At 42.4% G+C, this 13,098-nt stretch overlaps 1 protein-coding gene across 1 annotated transcript in view; it reads right to left on the bottom strand.

The window, feature by feature from the left end:
• Window positions 1–12,815, bottom strand: part of STRN (striatin) — a 147,036-nt gene extending 134,221 nt beyond the window's left edge. The window contains exon 1 of the mRNA XM_049870653.1: window positions 12,487–12,815. Within this exon, the coding sequence (XP_049726610.1) occupies window positions 12,487–12,720 (234 nt within the window). The 5' untranslated portion in view covers window positions 12,721–12,815. The remainder of the gene's footprint in view (window positions 1–12,486) is intronic.
• Window positions 12,816–13,098: the final 283 nt, after the last annotated feature.

Below are 13,098 nucleotides of genomic sequence, written 5' to 3'. Positions count from 1 at the left end.
CATATTATTCTGTTTTAACATACCATGTGTAAAACGGAAAAGCTAAGAATAACTTAATAACCAATGTACTACACAAAACTTGATGTATGATCAATAAACACAAAATGTATTAAGATATATATATACACGGACTTTAATTAGGCCGCCCTCAGAGCAAGCGCAAAAAGCTCCAAATCTGCAGATTTCTTAAAGAAGGGAAATAAACATTTTATTTCGGTACTCCCTATACAAAAATAAAATTATTTAAAAAGCTACAGTTAGGGGCAGAGGGTTGGGGACCATGGCTTCAGGGGACATATAGGTCAACAGGCATAACAAAGTTTATTAAGAAAATGTTCTTCAACCCACTTTGGTGAGTGGCGTCTCGGGTCTTAAAAGCTAGTGAGCAGCCACCTAAAATACATCGATTGGTCCCAACCCGCCTGCAGCAAAGAAGAATGAAGAACACCAAAGACGTAAGGAAAATACTAGCCCAAGAGACAGAAAGGGCCACATAAACCAGAGACTCCATCAGCCTGAAACCAGAAGAACTAGATGGTGCCCGGCTACCACCAATAACCACCCTGACAGGGAACACAAACAGAGTTCCTGATGTAGCAAGAAAAAAGTGGGGTGCAGAACTCAAATTCTAGTAAAAAGACCAGACTTAATGGTCTGACTGAGACTGGAGGAACCCCAGAAGACATGCTCCCCCACCCCGCCCCGGACTCTCTGCTAGCCCAAAACTGAAACCATACCAGGAACCAACTCCTCAGACAAAGATTAGGCTAAACTATAAGACATAAAATGATACCTGTGAAGAAAGTGCTTTTTAGCTCAAGAAGATACATGAGACTAAGTGGGCAACTCCTGTCCAGAGGCAAGATGAGAAGGCAAAATGGGACAGGAGCTGGTTGAACAGACATGGGAAATCCAGGGTGGAAAAGAGGAGTGTGCTGTCACCTTATAGGGAGAGGGACTAGGGACACACAACAATATGTATATAAAGTTTTGTATGAGAAACTAACTTGAACTATATACTTTCACTTAAAGCACAATAAAAAGAAAAAAAAAGCTACCGTTACACATTAACATTTTTTATAATTTATTTTATTTTGTTGTTGTTGAGAATATACATAGCAGAACATATACCAATTCAATAATTTCTACATGTACAGTTCAGCGATATCGAGTACATTCTTCGAGTAGTGCGACCATTCTCACCCTCCTTTTCCTAGTTATTCCTCTCCCATTAACATAAACTGTTAACCACCTTTAAGGAACACAAATTGTTAGGATCTCCTACACCTTACCATATAATTGTTTCACTAAATTGTTCTATTTGAAGGAAAACTTGAAATAAGTTGAAAAGCAACATTTACTTTAAATATGACAGCTATACAAGGCACACTTAATCATCTAAATATTATAATTCACTTGGCTCCTTCGTTCAGAAGCTGGTACACATGAGCGATGGACCAATAAAAGGTGACAATGTGGTATGCAGACTAAGGCACAAGGGTGGGCAGCAGGACTCCTGAGTTCTAAACTACACCAACTCACAGAATGACCTAAGACAAGTCACTTCATTTCTCCGATCTTAACTGATAAAACAAAAGACTGGACTACTTAACTTCTAAGGTCCCTCTGGACGTCAAATATTTTTGGTCTATTAGAATGACTAGGATGTGTTATGTGCATGCCTGATAGCTGAGGTTCTACATTTACAAGTGCTGAAATGAATATCAGATAATACATCCTACAGGAGTCACAAACAGGTAACTGTGTGTCCTGTCTCCACTCTGTCTGCCTCTGCTTCCCCCTACCCCTCTCTTTTTCCCTCTTCTATCTGTTTTCGATTTCTCTCTCTTGCCTCAGGTTTCTCTCTTGAATTCCAAATTTTCCTCTATTACTATCTCCAATAATCAGTGCTTACAGCTACAGTATTTTTACAATTCTCCTAAGGGCAACAAATGTTGATAGAGAGTAAGGAATTATCTGGCCAAAATAAGGAAAGATGGGAACCCAGTGAGATAAGGGAATGAGACAGGCACTTCTGCCCTTAAACAAATCTGAACTTTTGTTTTGAATGCCCTGCAGGAGCCAAAGGGCAAAAATCAAAGACCAGGGTCTTGCTGTTGTTGTTAGTTCGTTGCCATCCAGTTGGGATCCAGGGTCTAACAGGTGATATACCCCACATTTAGCTAAGACCCAAAAGGGCGTATACCCTCAAGGCAAATGTGAAGCAGAAGTATATTGGCCCTCCAATGTACTCACGAGCAACATACATTAGCTGGGTGGTCAAAAAACCCTCAAGCAATGAATTTGCTCTAACGTGGTTCTGGATTGATAATGCCCCAGACTACAGCAGGAAGCAATGCAAAACATTTCTTAAGAAGATACTTCATTTGAGATCTCAGATTATTCTTATAAAAACTTTTTCAAGGACAGTGAGCAGCACACAAAGATAATCCAGCATACAAAGAAACACGCCATCCTGAGCAAGAACCTGCAGAAACAACAGACCACAGATCCTGGCCTGAAAGACTCCAAATATTCCAAGTACAGAGACATCGACTGCAAAATAACTACACTTACTAGGTTTGAAGAATCTTTTATGACGCTGAAAACATATGCAGAGAACAGGAAACTATGAAAAAGGACCCAACAGAACTGAAAAGGAACCAAACTGAACCTCAATAATGATCAAAATTAAAAACTCACTGGGTGGCATTCACAGAATATATTCAACAAAAGAGAAGATGGAATGGAATACACCGTATTTTACGCAAATAACTTGCACCTTCTACGTTTGTTTGCCAGCCGCTCCCTTTCGCAAGGTTTTTTTCATTAGCGTGCTATGCTAATATCTTCCAGCAACATGTAAAAAAAATTAGCATAGCGGCACTTATGAAAATACCCTGCAGGAGGAGGGAGTGGATGGCAAACAAACAGAAGATATGTGTTATTTGCGTGAAAACATGGTAAATCAGAATAAATTTCCCAGGAAGAAGCACAAAGAGACAAAAAAGATGGAAAATACAGAGCAGATAAAGGAGAAGGCCTAAGATACATGCAATCAGAGCCCCAAAAGTAGAAGAAAAGAGAATAGGATAGAGGAAAAATCTAAAGAGAGAATTTTACAGAACTAAAGAAACACCGATTCACAGATTCATGGTTGGTGTAACATGGTCCTAAACAAAATAATAAATCTATATTCTCAACAGTTAATGTGATGGTTGGCCAACATGAACATATGTCACTGAACTATACATGTGAAGATTGTTAAAATGGTAAATGTTTTGTTACCTACCATTTACCACAATAACAAAAAAAACTGTGTATTCTGACCAGGGCTTCGAGCCCCTGCTGAGAATCTGTATTTCCACCCCAGATATACCGAATCAGAATCTACATTTTAACAAGTTTCTCAGGTTCTTATGTATAATAAATTTTGAGAACCACTGCTCTATAAGTGGTTCTCACAACTGGTCCCTAACCAGCAGGATTAGCATCACCTGGGAATTTGTTAGAACTGTTCAAACCGGTTCAAAGCCCTGATTCTGACACATCGTAATAAAACTACTACAGAACATCAAGAACAAACCAAATGTACACCTTAAATGCAGCTAACAAAATTAGATAAAAAGAAGTAGAAAACAGTAAAATCTCTACTTTTAAAAAAATTATTTATCTATTCTGTTAAATAAAAAGAAAAATGAGTATGTGTTATGGATTGAATAATGTCCCCCAAAAATGTGTCTATCAGTTTGGCTGCGCCACGATTCCCAGTGCTGTGTGATTTTCCTACATGTTGTAAACCCTGCCTCTATGATGTTAACAAGGGAGGACGTGTGGCAGTTGTTAGCGAAGCAGGACTCGATGGCCAAGACTGGATTGTGCCTTAAGACAGTATCTTGAGATATAAAAGAGAGAAGCAAGCAGAGAGACAGGGGGACCTCATACCACCAAGAAAGCAGTGCTGGGAACAGAGCCCGTGCTTTGGACCTGGGGTCCCTGCAAAGAGAAGCTCCCAGTCTGGGGGAAGATTAATGAGAAGGTCGTCAAAGAGGGAAAGCCTTTGCCTGGAGCTGACACCCTGAATTTGGACTTTTAGCCTACTTTACTGCGATGAAATAAATTTCTCTTTGTTAAAGCCATCCACTTGTGGTATTTCTGTTATAGCAGCACTAGATGACTAAGACAGTATGCATCAGTGTGGCTCTGAATACCTAAGAAGGTTATAAGGATCAAATAAGATAATGTATCTGAGAGGGCTTTTAAAAACTCAAAAGACAACTGGAGGTTTAAGTTCTGTACAAGCTTTCTCACTTAATTCACTCTTGGTCATTTAACCTCTCTCTGGGCCTCACTTCACCTATAAAAGAAAGCTGGAGCTGATTATTTTCAACTGTCTTAGTTACTTAACAAGAATACCACAACTGAGAGCTTCTAACAAACAAATTTTCTCACAGTTTAGGACACTAGAAGTCTGAATTCAGAGCATGAGCTCCAGGGGAAGGCTTTCTTTCTCTGTCAGCTCTGGAGGAAGGTCCTTGTCTTTTCGGCTTCTGCCTCTTAGTTCCTTGGAGAGCACCATGTGTCTTGGCATCTATCTTACCCCATCTGATTCTCTTGCTTGCTTGGGACTGACTCAAAATACGCGTGTAAAAATGGCATGGCAGAAGCATCTGACCTCTTCCCCCTCACTTCACAAGGGTAAGGAGAATCAAGATCAACAGCCCAAGGCTGATTCCCACGAGGTTGAGGTCAGGCATGCCTCTTTTCTCCACCATCTTCACCAATTCTGACACTAACAGTTCCTCCATGGCGCTCTTTACTTCTCTGCTGGGTTTGATGATTCGTTGCAACAGGCACACAGAACTCACAGACCATACTCACAGTTACGAGGTTTATTAGGGAAGTAACAGGTTACAATTCAGGTTCAGGAACACTAAGGATACAGTTCTTCCATCAGGACAGCCTCTTCTCAGTGATGCCCACAGGCATACCTCCATCTGGACCTCACCCCCTTGGCCTGGCCTCTGCCCAGTTCCAGCAAGTGTTACAAAGCTATTTTAGCTCTGTTAATAAGTGCCCGGAGGCACACCACTCTGTCAGCAAGCCTCAGGCAGAAGGCACTCAGCTCTAGCTATGTGGATCTGCAAACCTAGCTCTAGCAAGTGCCCAGAGGCACCCTACCGCACCAGCAAGCCTCCTACCCAAAGGCACTCAACCTTTCTCGCTCCATAGGTTGGGCCACCTCCTGCTGGTCTCCTGGCTCTCTGCCACTGCTTCTCACCATCTTCAGTGTTACAGCTCTCTTGGTCTCCTGGTTTCAGAAGCTTTTCAGCACAGCAATCCCAGGTCCAAAAGATGCGCTCCACTCCTGGCTCTTCTTTCTTGGAAGTGGTGAGATCCTCTTCTGCCACCTCCTGGATGGCTCATTTAAGCCTAGCAGGATGGCAAAACTGACCAATCCCTTTGTTAGGGTTCCCTAGACCTTATTTCCATGGTCCCACCCCCACATGGGTGCCATGAACTTTATTTGCATAGCTAGCAAGCTATCCAATCCCCTTGGTGAGCCACAATTACCTTATTTGCATAATCCCACCCAATCACTTGGGAGGGAGTTAGAAAACCATGGCAGAAAGGCCATATATAATCGATCCATTGCACCACAATACCCTACACTAATCCTGTCTCATTAACATAACAAAGACAACCCATTCCCAAATGGGATTATAATCACAGACACAGACATAGGGGTTAGGATTTACAACACATATTCTTCAGGGACGCAACTCAATCCATAACACCAAGGTTCATTCTAGCTGAAATATTACACTTGCATTATCTCTCTGTAAGACTGAGGTGACAAAATTATAATCTTCTACTGATCAAAAATAAAATGCTAGCTTATCATCAGAAAGACCAATAGAAGTATTAACAGAAATTGTATCCCAAATTCTATAAAAAGCCATCCATATCCTGAATACTAATGCAAGTATTGAAATCATCAAACTTATATATGCTGTATGTATGTGTGTATGTATATTATGTACTTATGGAAATATATAGATTATAGATGTTTATATATGTGTGTATATATACACACATATATAAATATCCATAATCTATATATATACTCACATATGTACATATATGTAAAGCAAAAAGAACTACTAAAGCAGGTGTTGGTTCTCAACCCTTGCTGCGTATTAGAACCACTGGAACGCTCTAAAAAATATTAGTGCCAGGAGCCCTAATTCCTAAAATTCTGACTTAATTGGTCTGGGGACTTAATTGGTCTGGGGTACAGACCAAGAAATGGGTATTTTTAAAAGTTTTCCCAATTATTCTAAGGTTCATCTAATGTTAAGAAACACTGAACTAAAGCAACCAATGGTAGGATATGTGTTAAAACGGTATAACCTTTATAACCTTTCCAAAGTATAATTAAAGACTATGAAATTATCAAGAATATGAATAGAATAAAAAAGAGCCCTGGTGGCACAACAGTCAAGTGCTCGGCTGCTAACCAAAAGGTTGGCGGTTTGCACACACCCAGTGGCTCTGCGGGAGAAAGATTTGGCGATGTGCTTCTGTAAAGAATTCTGCCTAGAAAATCCTACAGGGCAGTTCTACTCTGTCACATGGGGTCACTATGAGTCGAAAGCGACTTGTCTGCACACCGCAACATGAACAGAACGAAAAATGAACCTGTTCGTAAAATTATACCATAGAACAATGGGTTGACCTGCTCAAGTTTAAAAGTGGTTTAAAGGGGCCAAATAAAATCCAAGATTAGTTTTACAATGCTGTTAGTAAATATATATAATTTATTACATAAGAAGTCATGCAAGGTTAAAATACATTCAGAAGGAGTTTATCAAGTGCCAAGATAACATATACATGTTGTTGGGTGTTAAGTCACTTCCGACTCATAGTGACCCCATGTGACAGCAAAACCCATAGGGTCTTCTTGGCTATTATCTTTACGGAAGCCGAGTGGAGCAGCTGGCTGGGTTCGACAACCAACCTTTTGGTTAGCAGCCGAGACTTTAACTGTTGTATAACCAGGGTTCCTTCAACAAACACATACTGGGTTAATAAGGAAAACAATTACATTGAGAATTAATGTTTCGAAGCTGACACCAAACTCACTCCTAATTAAACATCCCTCAGTGCCACTGTCAGACCCACAATATTAGACTTCATGGTCCCTGGGTGGTACTTAGATTCTTTAACATAGAAGAGTTCATGGCTACAGTTATGCTTTTCTCTGGGAATAAAGAGATAGAAATCATAGTATAGATTTAACACCATGCACGTGCTACCATTTATTTACTGAGCGCTTACTTAGTGTTGGAAACCCTGGTAGCATAGTGGTTAAGTGCTACAGCTGCTAACCAAAAGATCAACAGTTTGACTCCATCAGGCGCTCCTTGGAAACTCGCTATGAGTCGGAATCAACTTGGTGGCAATGGGTTTGGGTTTTTTTTTTTTTTTTACTTTGTGTTATATACCAGGCCTCTGCTAGGTACTTTAAAACAGTATCTCAGGGCAGTTTATTATACTCATTTTACACGTGAGGAAACTATAAAGCCCTGAGAAGTCAAAATTATTACAAATATGTATCTTATAAAATACAATAGCTAGTAAGTTTTAGAGCAAGGGTTTAAACCCAGGTCTATGTCATACTGCTTTTTACTATAATTACAAGCAATAGTTATAATTAAAAAAAGTAAACTGTCATTTTAAGTGCTTCCTTTGTTCACTTCAAGGCTGAATAAATCTTCTCAACAGTCCTAAGAAGCTGCTCAGTCAAAATACTTTTGAGTTATCTTCTGACTCCCCTTTTCTCAAGCTTCACATCCTCTTGCTGGTTCTACCTTCAAAAATGAATTCAAAGAGGCAAAAGTAACACAGTGGAGGCAGCAGTGACCTGAAAACATAGCCAGCACCATGAGCCTCCTCAACAAGCCCAAGAGTGAGATGACCACAGGGAAACGGCAGAAGCGGGAAAAGGAGGAGTTTAACACATGGCCCCTCTCCATGCGCACGCAGTCAGTCAAGAACAACACCCAAGTGCTCAACAACTGTCACAACAAGAAGCTCTTGGGCCATGTGAAGGCCTCTGACAGGCACTGCAACATGGTGCTGGGGTACCCCAAGAGCAGCAACGGCAAGAAGAAGTCCAAGCCCATCAACACGGACCACTATATCTCCAAGATGTTCCTGCGTGGGGACTTGGTCATGTGGTCCTGTGGAACCCACTCATCGCCAGCAAGTAGGGCCCTGTTCCTGCCCCAGAACTACCTCCCGCCACCCTGCTAAGACCTGCCCCTACGTTGGGAATAATAAATTCCCTGTTTTTTCTACCAAAAAAAAGTGAATTCAGAATCCATTGTATTTTGAATAAGTATCAAAATCTATGTTCACATATCTCATCACTACCCCTCTAGTCCAAGTCACCATCATCTCACACCTGAAGTACTAAAATAGCCTCCTAACTGGTCTCCCTGTTTCTTCTACCCTTGCCTCCCTTTCAAGTTTATTTTAAATCTCTTCAAAGGGTTCATTTTAAAGACGGTGTCACTCTTTCGTTCAAAACATTCATGGATGCATCTTGCTGAGGTAAAATCCAAAGTCCTTACATTGTCCAAGACCTAGTATCTCTCTGACATCATTTCTTCTACTCTCCTCTCCTCTGGCCACACTTGCCTCATTGTTATTCCTCCAACTTTCCAAGCACACTCCCCTGAATGCTCTTTCCTCATGTATCACCTTTTCAAGTCTTTGCTCAAATGTCACCTTAATCAGTAAAGCCTTTCCTCCCCACCATCTGAAGCATTCCCTATCTCCCTTATTCTACTTTATCATGGCATTTATCACCATCTAACATTTGATGTGTTTGTTTACGTATTACTGTCTCTCTTCCCCCAGGATTTAAACTTCATGAGGGTAGGGCCTGTTTTATTCGCTGTTGTATCTCCAGTGCCTAGATCAGGGCCTGGCATGAGAAGGGTGATCAAAAATATCTGTTGAATGAAAATATGAATCAATAATGTCAAAATCCAGATTGATAAACGCTCCAGTATATAACTTCCAGACTACATGCTGCTCGATCATTTCGCTTTTTCACACAACTCTAGCATTTCCAGGTAAATCTCTCTCTTTCTCTCTCTCTGTCACACACTCACACACTCCAAAATCTGGGGCTAGCAAGTTTTCTTTTTTATTTAAATGCTTGCTTTCCCATAAGTCAGTAATTTTCAAACACTGAGCCTTAGCCTCTCATTACCTCGCAAAGTTCTCTCCTTCTGCTATATTCTCCCCCCTCACTGCTATTCAGTGCTCTTCTCTCTTATGCCATTCTAAGAAAATTAAACCCCCCAAATGAGAAATGCTCTGATTCTTCTATGTTTTGTTTATGTTCTATCACTTCAACTAGTTTCTTTGAGGTCATCCAGCACAATGTCTCACATACAGAAAATGCTCTCAAATGTTATGGTTAGTATTCCGCGTTCATTTCCTAAAGCTTAGTAATACTCTTCTTAACTTTTCTTCTCCTATGAAGTACCTATTCTCAAGTGTTGGGGGGAAGGGAGAGTAATAATCAAAAGTAAAAAAGAGAGTCTATTAATATTAACTAGGATGGGCAAGGGACAAAGAAATGACAAAGAAGCTTTTGGCAAAATGTGGCAGTTCTCTTATTCCCAAGATCTGAAGGAGGCAGGAAGTGGTGATGGCAGGCTGGACCAGGGAGATGAGAGCTTGAATTGCCTTTCACAACTCTGCCCTGGCAACTTGAAAGAGCAGGACTGACAGGTTCCTGAAGGGACAAATTAGACTTAAAGTGATTTTTGTTGACTTTGATGTTAATGGCTTGAGAAGAGATTTAAAAATTAAAACAAAGACATCAGCTGCTTCATATTTCATCGCAATTCATTCAACTCTTTTACAGCCTATTGTTTTTCCAGGAAAATTCCAATGGCAAAAGGGAAATGTTCAAATTTAGTGACGTTGGTAATTGAAGAAAGAAACACTTTCAATTATACTAATAAGGGAGACTCAGGCCACAGATTCCTGCCAACCCTCCCCCCTCCCTACAAATACATACTGTTTGAAAAAATGACACTGTTTAAAATTTTCTCTGCAGAAGCTTAATTTAATTTGATATTTAAGTAGACTTCTGTTCTCTGACCACGAACCAGAAGATACTGTAAAAGTTGTACCCTTAATATGATGGGGATTATGGGGAAACTTACCTAAAGTTCAACATTTGACATAAATAACCCAGAAACATATGTCTCTGTGTCTGTGTCTAAATTTTAAGATTGACCACCAAAACCAAAAAAAAAAAAAAACCCATTGCCGTGGAGTAAATTCCAACCAATCCTCTAGAACATAGAACCATCGGGTTTCCAAAGAGCAGCTGGTAGATTTGAATTGTCAACCTTTTGATTAGCAGCAGAGCTCTTAACCACTGTATAACCAAGGCTCCTTTTTTTTTTTTAAAGATTGACTACAGCACAGATAAAAAGTGTAGACATGGGGAATGGGGAGGAGAGAGGGGAAAGGATGGGGTGGGTTGGAAGTTCCCTAACTTCTACATGTAGGAAGGAAAGTATTGTTTTCTTGATTGCTTCTGACCGAACTAGTCTGACTTATCTCACATTCCCTAAACTGAAAAATAAATTAAAATTTAAGCAGCTACATACAATTATTTTCTTCAACATCAAAGTTAAATCACCCCTGAAGTCTGAAATCCACAGGTTTATTTACAGATTGTACTGCTAATAAAAGTGATGGTATAAGCAATCAAATCTGCTGATTACTTATACCGTCAGACTCATTATTATAAAAATAACAAACACGAAAAGACCAAATACTGTAGGGATGAAAAAGCTGACAAAGAATATATAAACATATAACCGTAGAAACTGTAAAAGCAGAATTGTAGAAATGGAGTCACTCTTGCTTCACTTAACTGCTTATATGTCATCTCCTCTGAGAAGTCTTCCCAGACCACCCCATCTAAAACAGCTACCCCATCACACTCTATTTCTGTATCCCAATTATTTTTCCTCATAGTAGTTGCCACTACAGGCCATCTTCTTGCCCCTCTCCCCCCACCCCCCCCATCTGCCTCCTGATTAAAGGCAAACTCCATGAAGGTAGAGGCTTTGTAGGTCTTGTTAATCCCTGGGCCTAGAATCACATAGCCAGCGCTCAATAAACATACTCTGAATAAATTATGAAAAGGAAGCCAAAAGTGGTTAAAGGATTTCCTCAAGGTCACAGTAGTAAGCACAGCTCGTACTAGAACCTGTCTCCTCTTCTCAAAGCCACTTCCACTACACCAAAGGAGACCATTCCAGCACATGGTTCTATTTAATAGATTTCTCCTTTTCTTTAAGTGCCAAAGAAAATGCACGTTACCAAACAAAGTGACACACTAGGTGGCATGTGAACTTCAAGTGTTTCCCCAACCAAAACTAGATTCATGTTTTGTAAACAGACAGGATTAGCCTATAAAATTGAAAGGTACAGCCATTCACAATTCTTTAAACTCCTTGTGAAATTTGTGTATGTCTTGGAATTTTCAAGATCAGCCACTGAAAGCCTACTCACCAACTCAAAATGGCCTGTAAAGTATCCGCCTCACTTTCATTCAACTATAAAAGCCACCACCGCTCCTCCCTGGATATACTTATCTTGCAGACTATGCATCAAAAAGCAATGTAACCAACTTTTAAGCCCCTGTAGTTCTTTTTAAAGTTATGGGATATCTCACAAAACAATGCAAATAAAATTAGCCCTTGGAAAGTTTTAGATTCTGAGAACAGGAACCATCTCTGAGCCACCATCTATCTGACTGTGATCATCTAAATCCTTCCTTCAAAATCCATGAATGTGAACTATCTCAAAGAAATGCGGGGGAGGGAGGAGGGGGTGGACTAGAAACATTTACATATCTAAAAAAAGTTAGTATTTCTAATAACACTTTTGCCTGAAGTCAAGGCCTTAATGACACAACTTGTTGTCTTTTTTGATCCCCTTCTTTTCAGAGAGCGGAGCCAAGTGCCAATACCCTTTGCTGGGAAGATCCCTAAGCCCAGGATGGGACACACCAGGATAGATGATTTGCTCGAGGTCTCTCAAAACTACTGTCAGCTCAATTAGTAAACTGAAAGGGATGACCTAAGATGCAGGATAGTAAGAGAGTTCGAATGAGACTGAGAGTTATGAGTGAGGAGCAGCAGGCGAAAAGCAGCGGGGAGGGTAAACAACGCACCAGGGGCGGGAGTGGGTACTGAGGTCAAGGAACGGGGGTCAGCGAAAGGCAAAGGTGAGGGGAGGACCGGGACGAGGTTCGGGTGGGATGGGCGGGAGCAAGGCGGAGAGGACAGGCGAGGGCCGGGGGAAGGAGGGGGCCGGGGCGGGGCGGTAAGGAGCGAAGAGGCGGGATGAAGTGGGCCAGGCCGGGAGGGTCTTTACCTGCAGCTCCGCCCGCTCCACCTCCCACTGGGCTCTCTCCACCTCGAAGCGGGCCCACTCGTGCTGCAGGAAGTGCAGGATTCCTGGGAGGCTGTACTGGGCTCGGGCTGCCCCCGCCGCGGCCGCCCCGTCGCCGGCCACGGCAGCCTCCGCCAGAGGCCCGAGCCCCTTGGCACCACCGGCGCCCGGGTGGTTGTTGCTGAAGAAGACGCCAGGACCCGCCTGCTCGTCCATGGCGGCCGCAGAAGCCGGGGAGCTGCCCAAGCGCCCAGCACCGGAGGCAACAGCGGCGGCCAGCAGCGCCTCCTCCTCCCTCCGCCGCTCCCCGCCCACACCCGTCAGCAGAGAGCAGCCGCCTAGGCGCGGGGCCGCCGAGCCCGTGACGGGCCGGGAAATGGGTCAACTGCGGCGCGCGGGCGGCGCGGGGCTTGCTGGGAAACGTAGTCGCGGAGCGCGGCGCAGGGCGAGCGCGGCGAGGCCGCCTTTCCGGCTGCGGCTGGGCCGGGGTGTGGCTGAGTCCCGCCAGCGGAGATGGGGGCCGCCGGGACGGGGAGTGGCGCTTTCCTCTCGGGCCGGCGTTGGGCGCCGGTAGGCAGCGCTCCAGCCTCAGTC

Source organism: Elephas maximus, chromosome 26 (genome assembly GCF_024166365.1).
Source record: "Elephas maximus indicus isolate mEleMax1 chromosome 26, mEleMax1 primary haplotype, whole genome shotgun sequence".
Taxonomy (NCBI): Eukaryota; Metazoa; Chordata; class Mammalia; order Proboscidea; family Elephantidae; genus Elephas; species Elephas maximus.
The sequence above is the reverse complement of the archived record's forward strand: the minus strand, read 5'-3'. Positions and strand labels throughout refer to the sequence as shown.